Source organism: Amblyomma maculatum, chromosome 1 (assembly GCF_055883805.1).
Source record: "Amblyomma maculatum isolate TAMU_Amacu chromosome 1, ASM5588380v1, whole genome shotgun sequence".
In the NCBI taxonomy this organism is placed as follows: domain Eukaryota; kingdom Metazoa; phylum Arthropoda; class Arachnida; order Ixodida; family Ixodidae; genus Amblyomma; species Amblyomma maculatum.
In genome coordinates, this window is record NC_139344.1 from 1,647,802 (window position 1) to 1,664,168 (window position 16,367).

General features: G+C 45.2%; 1 protein-coding gene across 1 annotated transcript in view; it reads left to right on the plus strand.

Annotated features, from left to right (window-relative positions):
- The window catches only part of LOC146201475 (box C/D snoRNA protein 1), a 55,445-nt gene extending 39,894 nt beyond the window's left edge, over nucleotides 1-15,551 (plus strand). Inside the window, exons 6-7 of the mRNA XM_084587599.1 lie at nucleotides 4,289-4,413; nucleotides 15,412-15,551. Coding sequence (XP_084443725.1) covers nucleotides 4,289-4,413; nucleotides 15,412-15,491 — 205 coding nt within the window. The 3' untranslated portion in view covers nucleotides 15,492-15,551. The remainder of the gene's footprint in view (nucleotides 1-4,288; nucleotides 4,414-15,411) is intronic.
- The last annotated feature ends 816 nt before the right edge of the window (nucleotides 15,552-16,367 follow it).

A 16,367-nucleotide genomic window follows, 5' to 3' on the forward strand; every position in this document is an offset into this window, starting at 1 on the left:
TGTACATTGGTGCAATGAAGTTCTGTACTATCACGCATTTGTGCTCTTCATTTTTCGAACATGACGAAAAAGGTAAGCAGCAATGTGCTGCCAGCCAGGAAGGCATGAATCAATACTGACTAGTGCAGCTTTCCAACTTGCATGGTTATTGATTTCAGTATAATGTGCTCTTAATTGGTCTTTCCACAGCACGATTGATATTTGAACGTGCACTCTGGTGAGACCTGAAGCCTCGCTTGAGGAGTACACATGCAATCATTTGGCAAAATGGATGATGTTATGTACACGCTCCACTCTGTAGGACCAAAATAGAGGGGTATACAGTGAACTCTCGTTAATTGTGAACAAAACAGCCCCATCATGTTTGGAGGATGCTTCACCAAATAGTCCACTTGGTGGAGCATCGCAATCGAGTATGCAGTGCAGTGAACCTATGCATGTCTAACGCGCAGTTTTAGTGATTTCACTGTACCAGACACAGCATGTGGATGCACACAAAGAATATATGCGTAGGCGTTAGAACAGCATTTTATTTCAAAAAAAACAAAAACAGTGATGTGCCAAGCAGAGTCAGTAACGCTGCAACTGGTCAGTGTACGAGCCTGATTGCAGCTGTAGGATGGCAGGAAGTAAAACCGGAACTATGCTGGGTATGTTTCGGTAATGGGGCACTTCTGATCGTTTCTGTGCCTGCTGTAGCGTGCACTCCATGTGCGGGCACATCTTTTCCATGGAATTTTAGGCTGGGGAAGGCCTATTTCGGTGATTGCTGGCTGTGCCTCATATCGTACCTCGATGTGATCCGCCGTCCAAGTTAGCAGGAGCAAGCCCACACCTTGTTAAAATAACGAGCATCTGGCACCATAGATTGAGTGTAGGTCAGAACCCCAGTTCGAATTATCCAAATTTTCGAATTCATGGGGGTCAAATTAACGAGCTTTTACTGTAGTACAGAAAAACAGCAGGTTAAAAAGGGGGTTTTAGGGCTGCAGTGCAAAATACTGTCAGGTAGTTATTTCGCGGAGGCCTGCAAATTCAAATGAGTTGTGATATGAAAATAGCAATGTTAAAGTGCTTGTACTTATGAATTCAGTAAACACTGAAAAGTCATGAAAATTATATATATTTTGAATGTGCACATTATGCCTGCAATTGAGGAAAAAAATGAATGCTGCTGCTACAGTAAAATATCGTTAATTTGACCTTCAAGGACCAGGAAAAATGTTTGAATTTCCCGAAAGGGCGAAAACTGCTTGCATCACAGTAAATTTACATAATGAATTCCCGAAATATAGCTGTCTATGCAGTAGAGTCTCGATGATACAAATTCTTTGGGAGCACGCAAAATAGTTGTATATTGATGAATTCGTGTCATCCAAAAAAGGCCAACTTCCACATGAAAATGATCACAAGCTTTATTGTGCTTAACTACTACTTTTGGCTGAAAAGGTCCGTGGTGCTCATCAACACTTTTCTGCCTCCAGTGTCGCTACATAGCCTTATTTGAAATGCATAAAATAGTGCAGTGGTTTCGTCGCTTGTGTTGAACTCTTCAATGGCTCTCGTAGTCTGCCGTTATGAGATCTCGAGTTGAAGCATGACTTTCCAAACTATCCCAGCTTTCACTCGTGAGACCCTCATGGGGCTCTTGATTGTCTCCCATCTGAGCCACAAATCCCATGGCAAATCCACATTTTCATAAACAATTCTGGATTGTGTATGTGATCAAATTGTTGCAAGACATCATTAGGAAGTGCAGTGCATCTAACAAGCTGCTTTGCGCTCAGTTTTTGCCAAAAGACACCTCGCTTAAATGTCCTTTGCAATGGTGCTTCAACATGGTATGAATTATGCCCGCATCCTGTGGCTGCGGGTAGTAGTATTAGCCGGACTGCGATGGTGTTGGAGGTCGTCTGCTTTGTGTGGGCAGAACACTGGTTGACAATCTTGGTTTTTGGATGCCGTTTTACAATTCAGGTGTGTGAGGAACTCGTGGAAAAAAATTCGTGTCGATCCATGCATTCGTTCCCTTTTTTTATAAAATAGGCAAGCATCCTGTCAATAGGAAACACCTCAGCTGATCGGACTTACTGATGGCGGTAAGCTGCGGTTTCTGCGAGCCAATAAAGTTGCAGTAATTTGGATTGTTAAAACGTTTATTTGGGGCCTGCAGTAGAATGCGCGCTCCGGACGGGGCCTACTTCGTCCTCTGGGCACTGGCCGCGCGGCCTGAGTCCAGCGCCTTGATGACCTGCTGGACGGCCCAGAGTTGTTCCTTTTGATTGTCGCTCCCTGCGGCTGCTTCCAATCAGACTTAGCTTCTTCCTGGTACTTGGTGCGATTCCACAGAATGTGTGCGAAGCCGGCCGTCTCCGTTCGGCAGACTCAGCATTTGTCTGTCGGGTGCGTCTCGAGATACATTCTGTGCATCAGTGACGGGCTGGGGAGTGAGCCCATCTGTAGCTGTCTGTAGCCCGTCTGCAGCTGCCAGGGCAGCCAAAAAAAGCAAGGAATGAGTCAAAGTACATTTTTACTGCAACTCTTGCTCGGGGCTCAGCCGAGAGTTGCAGTAAAAATGTACTTTGACTCATTCCTTGCTTTTTTTGGCTGCCCTGGCAACCTGGCCTTTCACGCAAAAGCTCCTCTCTGGTTGCACGTTGAAAAGGCTTGCCTATCTGCATTAAATATGTCACACAGTACATACTCCAAAATAAACACTGGGGACATTTTCAGCCAATAGTCGACTGCTGACATGTCAACTTGCTTGCATTGCTTTTACCCAGGAGGACTGTGTACACAAGTCTGTGTCTCACTTTTAATCGGTCCAGCCATCCTCCAGAAGGTTGGAAATTTTCTATTTTAATTGGAAGCTAGATGTTGTCGGCGTTTCTTCCAGCCCCTTACAGTCTGTTTTCATACCGGCCATTGTGACTTCGCGAAACCATGTCAGCAGGACCTCTTCCAGGGTGACTTGTCGCCGCCTTCTCTGGCTTCACGTCCACATTAAAGTGCAGAGCATCAACAGTGCTAGCCCCAACTCGGTTTTCGTCAACTTTCTTTGGTACATCCTCCTTAAAAGAAAGGGCCTTCCACTTCCTCGACATGTCAACAGTGAACACTTGTGCTTTGGGCAGTTCTCCTTAAAAGAAAGGGCCTTCCACTTCCTCAACATGTCAACAGCGAACACTTGTGCTTTGGGCAGTCCACATCGCATTAAGCGGAATACACAAGACAGCGATGAACTGGAGAATGCGACGGCAGCAGCCAGCAGGAATGTAGCATACACATCAGAGGTGCGTGGGCACCACCGAAATGACCAGCTTCAAATTGCATCAAACTGTACTGCTTAGTCTAATATACTGCAGCCACCTGACCAGTTAATATATTTACTTGCATAATGAATGCGTTTGCTTTTCTTGGCGTGTTCCTCAGCCTCTGTTTCATGCTGTGTGCAGCACAGACCTCAGCAGCGCATTAAGATGCTGTGAACTGATGACATCGTAGTATGTTCACCTTTTGACAACAGCTTCTGCAATGGTGGCATGTTCGGCAAAGTTGGCATAGCTGCAAGAAACTTTGCGCCCTTGACAGGAGCGTCGACGGCGTTGTCTTGCTCGATGTGTCACTGCATGCCAGGCTTTGCCAGTAGAAAACCAGCAATCACTCAAGCATTGGAGATGAGCATACTAGTTTAGACCAAAACATTATATACAGCCTTTACACTGAAATGCTGCGGAAAACATGCGACCTTCAGACCACCAGGTAATGTGGCAAGCTCAAGGCCAGGAGTGAAAATGCCTGACCCATCTCACACTACTTGCATTCATGTTACACACTTCTTGCCATCCTGTGTATTATATATATATATAATATATATATAATTTTTTGACTGTATAAGATATGCGCATCTGACCAGTGTTCAGCATATTCACTTTGTTTTCTTTCTGTGATTAGCCAACGTTGTTATCACAAAGTTGTCAAAAATATGCTGTGGCAAACAACTTTTGAAGTGAACAGTGCCAGAAACTGGCAACACAGTTGTGGCTGACCGCATACTTTTGTTGATGGATGGACAAATGAACATGTAATGTGAAACTTCAACTCTCCCACAAAAAAGCTCTTGAAACATTTTCCCTGCATTGTGAACCCTTCCCCCAAACAGACATCAACTTTTCTTTTTAAAAACTAGGTTCATTATGCGACTAAATATAGCAGTTTGTTGCCTGCTTTTGTTTAAAAAAAAAAAAAAAAAGATTATTTCTGACCCGCTCTTTAATGCCTTTTACAGCTATTACAACCTAGACTTGTCAATGAGTCTGGAGGACTGCCTGAAGGGAAAAGTCGTCATAGAGTACCCAACATTTACTGTTGTTTTAACAGAGGATTTGTGCCGTTTCAATCTCATCAGCCCAGGTAAGTGGGCTTTACCCTTTCACACTGAGACAATGAAACTGAGAGCTCCATTTTCGTGATCTTTAGCGAACATGCCTCATCTGTTGTGTTATTTGCATAAAATACTTTGGTGTTAACATGAACAAGCATGTTAGCTGACAAGAGGTGCATTTATGGCAATTCTGGGTGACAGACAGAAAAATTTGAAACAATAAAATTGCTGAGGAAAAGAAAAAAAAATGGAGATAAGAAAGCTCCAGAATACATCTTTTGTCACCTATTTGATCAAAAATTGTTTTGAAAAGCTGCCAGATATTTGGTGTAAAATTTTTCTGCACTCATAAGTGGGAACAGATGCAAGTGCTTGTGACCGTTTTGCAATTCTCCAAAGCAGCCCTTGGAGGCTATAGAATTACTCCTACAGATGTGTAGGAGCGCATTACAGTGCTGGCTGACATAAATGAGCCAAAAAAATCTAATGTGTTTCAAAGCTGTGCACAAGAACTCTAGGAAAGGGATCTACAGCCAGCATGCAAAGGAATTTGCAGTTAGCCAAACATCTATGATGGAGAAGTTTTGATGCAAAAATTTAAATAATGCCCTTTTAAGCTCTGTAGGATAAAGTGGAGGGCACATTTGAACTAGTCTGCTTGCTGGCAAAATTTGTGCTCTTCAAGTAAATATTTCACGCCATACTTCGCCGAAGTTGTCTCCTCTTTGATTATACATATATTATGATGAGGCTGCCCAAAAGGAATGGAAAATAATATGTCTCTGCCCGTGCCACTAGGTATAGTCGAACCTGGATATAGACTTTCTCATGGGCGCTGCCATTTTATTTAGGTGGCGCCATTTAGCAGCTAAGTTGAGCACAACCGTCACACTGGTATGTGAGGTCACGTCCGCGGAACAGGAGACGAGCAGCGTACATTAGCATCTCGGAAGCTTTCGCATCCAAATTTTTGCGTTCAGAAAGTATCTGACTGAAAGAAAAAGGATTTTCAGCAGCAGTCAAGCGAGTTGGTCAGAAATGACCAGAATTCACGTGCTTGATAGGTCGGCCAGGGACTGCAAGTCTGCTTTATGTGGTTAAGAGAGGCGGTGGCGCTCCACAGGCCGCAAGAGCGGTGAAGCAAGCAATGCAGGGCAACTTTCGATCTACTTTTTATCATTGAATGATTTCTAGCCACGTGCTGTCATAGTTCGAGCAATGCAAGCCAGTGAATGTAGCCGTTTCATGATTTTTAGGAGCAGTGCTAATCGCTCTACATTTGCTGTGCCTACCGAACATCCATATTGCTTGTTTACTGCTTGAGCGGCTACTGCATGGAGTTCTCGCACCTAAACTGGGGTTCTAGTCATAAGGATCCATTATACTGTTGTTGGTTGACAAAGCCGCGGCCTTCAAACGTCAGTATAGCATTGGCTATTTTGCAATCGGATTTCAGCATTGGCTGCATGACTCACGAACCGGTTTTTTGGTGCGTGCGGCGAGTGACGCCTGTCGTGGACGGCAGGAGCTGCTATCCTGGAATTTTCGTGACTGGCCTCTATAGCTGTGTTCGTATTATAGTAAACTATACTCCATTTCATACATCAAGTGCAACGCAGCGAAAGCTATGCAAGTAGTCCGCAAAAAAAAAAAAGAAAGGAGGTGTATCACTACGCGCTCATTTTATAGCCGAGTGGTTCCTGCGGAAACGGGCTCTATTCCGAGCATACACGTTTGCAATAACTTGCTTCGCCTGCCTAGACATCTTCGCAGTGCGGATCGTATAGAAAAAATCCGCACCGAAGAACCATTTTTTCAAAAAGAGATGCGCAGCACGGAGGGCACAGCCAGCGCCATCTAGTGACACAGCTGGCAAGGTTGTGGGGCAGCGAAAATGCGACACGAACGAAAACGACATAAAAAGCATACAAATTCACTGAATCCGATCCTTTCTCCCTAAAAAAAGGTGCTCTTTATGGTTGATGGCAAATGTAAGATGTAATAAGCTTGCAGACAAAATAACTATTATTTCCTCTCGTCAAGAGCAGGCACTATTTTTCATCACGGATGCGGAGAGCGCAAACAAGAGCTGTAGCTTTGGCAGTGTTGCACTTGATGTATGAAACGGAGTATAGAATACTTTCTAGTGGCGCGAACGGAAGGGAAACGGGCGCGTCGGGCATGCCGGATGCCACCGACCGCTGCTGGTGGCGTTGCAGTTACGTTTACTAGGACCACACACGCGTCCGCAAAGGGGAGTCAAGGCTTTGTGCTCCGTGTAGCCTGCAGGTTCTTGCGATTTTGTCCTCGCATTTTTACTTGTGCCTTCCATCACAGCAACTAAGACATCTGAGTTCTTCGAAAGCGCCATGTGCAGTTTGAAATAGCCAGGAGAAAGACCAACTCGCACTGTTTTGCTCCGAGATGCCGAAGCGCGGCTATCTTAGTGCTCCCTAGTAATCTTTATTTACTGCTCCGAGGGACAGAAAGTGGGAACGGAGCTTGTGAAGGCAGGAGAAGCCTCTCGCAGAAACATGGGCAGTGTGTGAGTACCATTTAGAGCTTCATCTCATCCTGCGCGACTATGCGCATGTGATCAACGGCAGAAGTGTAGATACTGCTTGAAAAGCCGTCACTGGCACCTGATGCGGTGCCTATGCTCTTGCCAGGTTGTCCGGCGTATCTTTCTGTCAAGCCTGTGAATGTGGATGTGGGCAATATTGATGCTGTGGCGAGTTGTGCTCTGTGCAGATTCTGGCCATGCAGCCTGCATTCGCTTGTACAATCTGGCGCGCCGCATGCAATTTTTTTAGTTTGCAATTAACTAATTAATTATGATAATTTTTCTAATTTACTAAGTATTTATTTTAAAGAATAAATGTAATTTACAAAGTTGGAGAGCACCTTCTGAAACCCCTATTACATTTATTTCCGATAAAGAAAGCCTCATGTGCATCGTGTTTCCAAGCTCAAAAGAAAGCCCGCAAACTACAAAAAAATATCACGCGACTAACGCATTCGTGAGCACGATTGTGGTGCTCGCAACCTTGGTTTGAGTGACCGAAATTAACTGCGGCCGTGACTCAACAGCCCATTCCCAATGGTAGGCTGATAATGTTTTGTATTCGCGGGCTTTCTTTAGAACTTGGAAAATGGTGAGGCTTTCTTTATCGGAGATAAATAGAATGGAGGTTTTAGAAGGCACTCTCCAAATTTGCAAATCCATTTATTGTCTAAAGGCAATAGTTAATACCGTTAATTGCAAAATAAAAAAAATCCTGTGGCACACCAGATGGCTGGCAGCTGTATACAAGTAAATTCTCTGGCCTATCTCTAATGTTTTATTTTTTAACCCTTGGCTAAATTTAGCTTGGACACCCTGTATTTCTGGCTATGTAGCCAGGAAGTGCATTCTGAATACTAACTGTGAGAAATGCCTTAATCTTCTTTTGAAGAGCAAAGATAAGTCACAGGTATTAAACTTGGCTAATTTTACTCACTTGAAGGACAACAGAGGCCTTTTGTACCCTTTGAGTGACTCCAGTTTGTGGCTGACCTTGAGAATGCGTTTACAACCTGTTTTAGTCTAAATGAGCTTCAGGCAGACAGTATTCTGGATGTACTCAGTATAATAAAAATAAAACATTTTTAATTCCTCTTTCCAGTACAATTAATAGGCGGGCCTGCCAAAGCCTCAGGAGGCTTGAATGGCAGTGCCCGGCAGTAGATATATGTCGTGCACCGAGCAGACAAGTTGCAAAAAGAGGGGGGGGGGGGACAAAGTAAAATAAAAAAAAAAGGATGGGAGAAGAAAAATGGATTTGAAAAATGAGTATGCTCCAAGCCAAGCAAACCTGCTAACTTGGGGGCTCTGGCAACTGTGAAAGTGTTGCAGCTGAAATGACTGCCCAACTACCCGCATGCACTTTGTCACAAAACGTATTAACGAGAGAAACGACAAGAGACATCAAGCTTCAAAGCACCTGAAGTTGAGCATATGCTATTAGGACTGTTTGTGTCATCAATAATTTCACAAAACAACTCATTATTAATGACCTTTGTCCCATGCACTCAAAAAACAACAGTGGAGAAGCCTTGTCATGTACCTAAACAAAACTGCACTGCCCTCCTCATGTATTTTTTACATGTTATTTTAGCACCTCGCTTACAGCGATGGTTTATAGCAGATATTTCCGCTGTGAACAGAGAATAAAGGCGACTCCACAGAATATCGCCGGATGGTTCGTTTCAAAAGTATTTTTTTTTTTTTTTTTTCGTGACCACTATGTAAAAAAATGTAACGTCCCAAAGCTGCTCCTCACTTTTCTAGTCGGTAAGTTTCCAAACACTAAGCAGATATCATGTTAAAATGAGTATTCCTGGTTACCAGTGGAAGTCACTGCGACTTGCGAGGCTGAACAGAGATGATAAGCCTTGCGTGCGCACTGTGCCACTCTGCTACCAGTCTGCTGCTGACAGTTAAAGGCCCACTGTCCACCCTCCGGTCGAAAATATTTTCTTCCCCGGTGACTGTGAGACTTCGCCCCTGGAACGCAAGGCCGCAAAATGTTTTTGAAAAGAGTAACTAATAACGCAGTTACAGCCACCGCAATCACCCGATTCTATCCTGCCTCTCTCCTTCCGTTCCCTCGCAAAGGTTTTTCACTCTCCTGCCCGATGTCGTCTAGCCTCCGCAATACAAATTCCCCTTCCTCTTCCGCGTTTGGCGGGAGGTGGGGCGTGGCTCTCCGCGAGCGCGAAAAAAAAAAACGGTCGAGGGAGCGCGCGCCGCTGGATTCAGTCTGGCCGTGGCGAGGGAAAAGCGCGCTGCGAGCTGGCTGCGAGCGGTAGACACCCATCCTTCTCCCGTCAGTCAGCGAGACGGACCAATGGACGTCGTTCCCGGTACGTATGTCATTATCGGGGCCCGTCGGGCCAGCGCAGGAAGCGGTGAAGCTGGCTTCTCAAAGGAGAGCATGAGGGAGCTTTGAATTGTATTTTCGATGCTTTGCGGCGCGCGTGTCGCTGTAGAATTTTGCACAGACTATCTCCGGTACCTGATCGAAACACTGGGCTCTTTTTCTTAAAAGGGCCTTCACTGGACAGTGGCCCTTTAAGTTTGCTCTTTAATAAAGCAGGCTCTGCAGAGCTTAAAAAGATACCTATTCCGTACAAATTAATGTACCATAATGATTTGCAGTGTGCGACAACTCGTCCCTCATGAGCCGTTGCCAGCAAAATAAGAGTGCTTTCACCATACTGCAGCCGTGAAAACACGAATAATTTCGAATGAAACGTCTTCTATCATAGGTGGAGGTCCACATATGTCAGCCGAGGGAAAAAAAAACACCACATTTACTAGATAAGCGCATCGGTACTATATTGCACTATTGCAAGAAAAGAAAGTTGATGATGTTGCAGTGGCGCCATCTCGCGCGTCAGTGAGAAACGGCATCCCCGAGCACCGTCGCTCGTGCCACTAGAAAGTACTATTCTAGTTTGCCATAATTCATATGATGCTGCCACCATGCAGACATCCGTCGAGATGAAACAGAAAATGGACTATTAATATTTATAGATTAGTGACTTTATGGAATAATGTCCCATAATGATCTCAGCAAAAGTTGCTTTTATGAACAATTATTTTATAGTCCATTTGTTGTCGCAAAATTTGCTTACTTCAAGGAATGGCTATTGTTGCCATGACCACATTCACATTTATTATCGCCAGGAAAAGCTTGCGGGATGCTGATTTCCAAAAAGAAATGTTGTAGCACTGTTTCACTAAATAATAAGTTGACAATCATTTTTTTTTTTTTAGTAATCATTGTCTCCTAGTGGGATGTGCCTGTTCTTTCATACCTCATAAATTTCAGGTGACTGCATCGAAATAGTTTGCCAGGGGGCATCTCGTAAATTTTTGCCGCAGATATCATCCGCTTGTTGCCCGATGGCTGCTTGTTGCACGGGTATTGTTCTTCCTGTCCCTTCTCTACAAACAGAGCATTTGGAATTCACGTGAAAGGCTGCACAGGCGAAATATTTTCGGTTGGTGCTTGAAATTACTGAAAGAGTTGTAATTGGAAAAGCGACATGCACGTATACTACCACGGGTAATCTTTTTTTTTCTTGCATTTATCATCTATGCTCTCTTTATACGCTCTTGTTAATTTGAACAAAAATGCAGTCAGGAAGATTTTTCTAGTCTGCATTTGTTACTATCCGAGCTGCGACCGGCCGAAATGAAACGAAGAAGAAGGGAATGAAAGAAGTAGGCGAAAAGAAGAAAAGGTGGGGATAGGGTATGTGAAAAGGGTGCGTGCCGTAAAAACCGGACTATAGGTTGACCCCCTGACTGACCAATTCTAAAAATGAAAAAAATCTTTTTCAATGGCAAAAGTACCGAAAGACACCCTTACCTTGAAACAAATGCGACCCAACCGGTTGCACAGTGGTGACAGTATATATTTTCACTTAAATGCTGCTCGTATGTACACCCGGCCAATTTTTCAACAGTATCGCGCGACCATTGACCCGCGCGTTTGTCAGCACCTTATCATCATGGCATGGAGCAGCGAAAGAAGCGAGAGTAAGCGCAAATGTACACATGCGCATGCCTCGTTTGTTTCGCGACTCAGCACCGTTAATAAGGCGCTGACAAGCATGCGGGTCGATGGTCGCGCAATACTGTTGAAAAATTGGTCAGGTGTACGATACACAGAAAAGACACGAAGTGCGCAAGCGTTGGTCTACTCAGAGTCATCAGAGTCGTCCAAACTCGAGTCGGATGACGAGTGCTTGTCACTGCCCACGTCCCACAGAGCATCATTCTCTGTGCCGTCCAGCGCGTTGCAGATGCTGCGTTTTCTAAAGGCCTTTAGCACCATCTCTTCGGGCAGAGATTTCCACGCCGACGACACCCAACCACAGACAGTTGCAAGCGCTGGACGACGCAGGCGGCCGGTGGGGGTGGTCGGGTTGTCGCCCAGCATCCATTCATTATAGAGCTCGCGCACGCTATCTTTAAAAGGCTTGTTGTTTAGCACAACGTCTAGTGGCTGCAGCACAGACGTCAGCCCACCAGGTATGACCACGAAATCAGTCTTGCCATCGCACAGGGCTCGTTTTACGTCGGCTGTGAGGTGGCCTCGAAACGAGCCGGACCTACTCCAGCATTAACGCTTCATTCATAATGCCCTTTTCATTGGCCCGAACGATGACATCGCGTGGGAACTCCTCCTTCAGCAATTTTTTTCTCTTAAAAATGATGAAAGAGGGGGCAGCTTCTTCCCATCGGCTGTGCACGCGAGCATCACAGTGAATCGCGAGTGCTCGTTTCACGTAGTTAGAAGCTTGATCTGCTTCACCCCTTTCTCGGAAACAGTTCGGCTTGAGGGCATATCGAACCACACGGGTGTTTCGTCGGCGTTTCCCATCTGTCCCATCATGTACTTGCGTTGGTGCCAGAGCGCAATCACATAGCGCTGAAACTCGATGAGTTTGTGTTCAAACTCTTCGGGCAGTTTCTGGCACACAGAAGTACGGCGCTGTAGTGCAAAGTCCTTCCTCTTCATGAAGCTCCGCACCCAGGATGGCGAGCTCTTGTGAACTGCGTCCTTGTGAGTCCCGAGGCACGCGCAATCTCTACCGCTTTCACGCGGATGCATTCGGCAGTCACAGGCAGCGACCTTGCATGCAGTTCCCAGACGAAATGCGCAACCTTGGCTTCTAGTTCTGGATATGGTACTGTCCGCCCACGAAATGATGTTTTCTTCTGGTAGCAATACGCAGCTTCTGACTCTGCCAGTACCGAACGCCCTTTTCGGATGCTCCAAATTCACGCTGTGCCGCCAGGTTACCATGAAGCTCCGCATACTCAATCGCCTTTTTCTTGAAGGCAACAGTGAATTGTCGTCGGCTTCCGCTCAAAAGTCAAAAGCTGGCTTATAGCAGAATAACTCTAGACTATGGTGGCTAGCTCCAGACAACGGAAACGCAAAATGGCGATGCCACGCCGCGCTGCTGCTGATGGCGATGGTGATGAAAATGTGATGGAGGCTGCTGACTTCAGCCGCCCATTGTTGCAAGACCTCCGTAGTTTTTCCGGTAATGACCAGTATACAAGACAAGAGGCGACTTTTCGCCACAATTTAAAAAAAAAAAAATTCGACCTATATTCCGGTTTTTACGGTAATATAAAAACAAAAAACTGTAAAGATAGCGCACCACTCAAATTAGCTGAACAACTTAGACACTTTTATTTGGCTATTCTAGACGCTTTGTGTGCAAAGAATGCATAGCACGCACACTTTCTGCGTAGAATGCCATGTCAATCACCGCGTCTACACATACCAGAGAGGAGGAGTGATGCTAAGCGCACCGGTTCGAGGCTATTTTCCTCCTCGCCGCAAAAACGATCTATATCGAACTTGAAGGGGATCACGAATAGTTCGATATATCGATAATATGATATGCAGAAATCGGCTTGAGATGCCGCATGCGATCATGAAAATTGACACCGTATTTGTCACGTGATCAACCCAATCGCATAATGAACCCACCCTACACTTTTGCCCCCGAGAATTTGAAAAAAAAAAAAAAAAAGGTGTTAATTAAGGCCAGTTCACATGCAAGCTATTGAGCGAACTCAGCGATGAATGGCAGTGACAGAGCTAAAAATTTTTAAATTGTTGGGACTGCGTCACTCTAGCAGCCGTGACAGCTCGAAACAGTTGTTTGCATCGCCGCGGCAAAAATTGTGAGCGTTTTCGCTTGCATGTGCAACAGCCAGTCAGTGGCACATCCCTCCGTTTCGGAGGGATGTGCCACACCAAAATGCTGCGCAGCGATAACGTCAAGGCGTGTTTCTTTGATAGCTCCTGCGGTGGTGGGGAGTGAACTTGGCAGAGTGCTCGTGATGGCTTGATTTCACAAGCCTGGTTCGATTTATCACGCCGCGCTTTGGGGCGGGCATAGTCTGCTGCCACAAAATCATTGGAGAGCATGATAGCTACAAATGGTGTTTGAAGTGAACAGTGCTAAAAGCCGGTGTCATGATTGCAGCTGACCGCGTGCTTTCAACTTGTCACGCAAGCAAAAAAAAAAAATTTTTTTTAACGTCCGCAGCCGCCATAGCTTTCGCTACACCGCAGGTTCAGCACGATAAGGATAGATGGCTCTCGCAAAAAAAAAAAAAAAAAAAAAGAGGAAAAGAAAAGAAAAACATCTGCCGCTTCAGTGTCCGCAGCCGCCATAGCTTATGCACATTCAGCACGACATGAGACGCACATCGCACGTCAGATGCCGCGCGCAGGGTTTTTTGTGCCTGCCCTTGGCCGAGCTGGCTGGTGCATGCATTGGGCGTGCTGCTCCGAACGAAGACCAGGAAAGAGGGAAAAAGCTCGGCAGAAGAATGGGCATACCTTTGTGCTTCGCTCTATCGAGTTTTTCCCCTCTCCTGAACACCATGGCTGCACTAGTTGCGTCTGCTCTGTACCAGCCATTGTCAAACCGGTTCCCTCTTGTTCCTTCGCGCACATGGCTTGCAAATGTCATGTGCTGGCGCACGACAAACTTGGGGAAAGGGCGCGGCACTGCCCTAGACCAGCCGGTGCTGGACTGTTCCCTCTCATTTCTTCTGCGCGTGGCTTGGAAACGTCACGCGTCAAATGTCCGAGGATAATGTGATTGTCTTTGGGAAAGGCGCACCTTCCAGTTTGTGGTGCGATATATCGAACGACCGGTGAAATTGAGTTCAATATATGACGCAGCTTTCCTATACTTCTATGTTGTATTTTCAAGGGGATATTCCGCGAGTTCGACTTAACCAAAATTCTAATTATCCAGGTTCGATTGCATAGTATAAAACAGGATTTAAGATGGGACACTGTGCTGATAGACAAACCTAATGGCATAGCACATCTTTGCATTTCTATTGAACTTCCCCAAAATGTTTGTCAACCTGAGATTTGGAAGATAAAAGCTGCATGCTTCGGGGTGCTTCTGTTTCATTGGTGCTCGCAGCTCGACATCGCAGGGCAAGCTCTTGGTGAACTTGTTGCAGTAGAGACCTAGGCACAGTGTCAAACTTTAATCTTGATAGTTTCACAAAAAAAAAAAAAAAAAAAAAAAAACTGGAAATGCAAGAACAAAAAGGTGTGCATACACAGCATCTGTGCCTCGCACGTCTTTTCTTGCTCATCTTTGCTGCACTGTTATTTTATCCTCTATACACTCTGGCTGTAGTGCTGGCTGCAGTGGAACCCTTGCTTAACATGCCTTTATGAGGTATGCTTTCATGCTTGAAGCAGTCGTTTGGTGTAGTGGGATGCAAGTTGCAGTGCCATCTTACAGAACAGGGGAAAGGGCAGGTGCTGCAGAGTGAATATGCTGTATTTTGCTGGACAGGAATTGCATTAGGAGACAGTGACATGGTTGTGGCTCAAACATTATGGTGTTCCATGCTTCTGCACAGCCGGTCTCTTCTTGCTTTATCACAAAGAAAACACCCCTGCTAACACGTGTTCACAGCCATGTTGACGTTCTGAAAGTGGTACTGTTGCTTACAACTTGTATTTGGAAAAAAGAAAGTAACCGGATTAGGTTACCAGTAGTCAGTTACAGGAAGAAGTTATTGAATTACCCAGAATGTAAGGTTAAGCTTGCCAACTAACTCAACTTCAGAGGTGGGTGGGAAGTGGTTGGAAGCAACCACATCACTGTTTTTTTAATATTCTTGAAATTCTACAATATCCATTATTAAATTGGATAACAAACATATTCAATTTGTATTGGAAATGTATATTCACACACCCCTGGAAAAATCTGTCAGTCGTCTGGAATTGAGTTGTGAAAAGTGCTGCTTCAGAGCATGTTTATGAGGGCATGAAGATGCCATGCTCAGAATGGTTTCACCACACTTAAACTTACTTGCTAGTAATAATGCTATAATGCAAGTATTAGCATTTTAAAGCTGAAGTTAAAAAATATTTATAATTTCTTGGGTTTTTTTTGGTGCTTTGTTTCAGAGCCATCTGGGAGTCACAGCACCACAAGTCTGCCAGCTTTTTTTAATACAAATGTATTGGCTGACTGTGACAATGAGTGAAAGTGGAAGAGAATTGTGTAAGTAATTTGATGCACAGTCTAATAAAGCACAACAGATTGACAGGCTTTGTTTGTTTCAATCTGCTGTTGTGTCCTTGGATTGGCATAGCCGGTCAATAGCAGAAGTAAGCCTGTTGCTGAATTTTCAGTGCACACCAGAGCACCTGTTGTGCAGGAGTTTATGGAGATTAGAAACTTGTATGCCTTTGTGTAGAAAGGAAAGTTGTATTGAAATGCTATCATCATAAAGCAGGTTACTGGTGCCAAGAGCACATGCGCAGTGCCAGGTGTGTGACCGAGGGCTGTCTGCACCTACCACTGCACATGCACTGGACACATCTGGCATACTCTTCTACATTACGTCAATCCACCTATGCAGGACCAAACTTTGTCCGTGCAGTTGAAATGGCACTGCATCTATTCCCTAAGGGCCATCAGCACCTGTGGAGTAGAATGAAGTGGCTAACATAAACGAAGCTCAGTGTAATGAATTCTTTGATATTGCGAATTCCCCATCACTGGTGAATTGGTGGAATTGCGAATTGGGTCACCGGTGGACCGGAGTCAGATCAGTCGTGAAATGTGCGCGCTCCACCTGACTATGTGACATGTACTTCGCCATTACACTGGAGCCCTAATGGGGAAGGCTGGCGCAGTCCAGGAGTGGTCCAAGCACGGGCACAGCCAACCAGCTTCATCGCCTATGCTGACTACTGCCCAACTGCCTCAGCTCCATCGTCAACTACTGTGTGTGTCAATATAATTCACTAAACCACATTAAAGTTTCACAATTAAGCAAGGACATGGTCAGAGACGTATGCCTACGAATGACCGGTAGTTAATACCATGCACCATCAGCCTGTCTGTATAGCACACA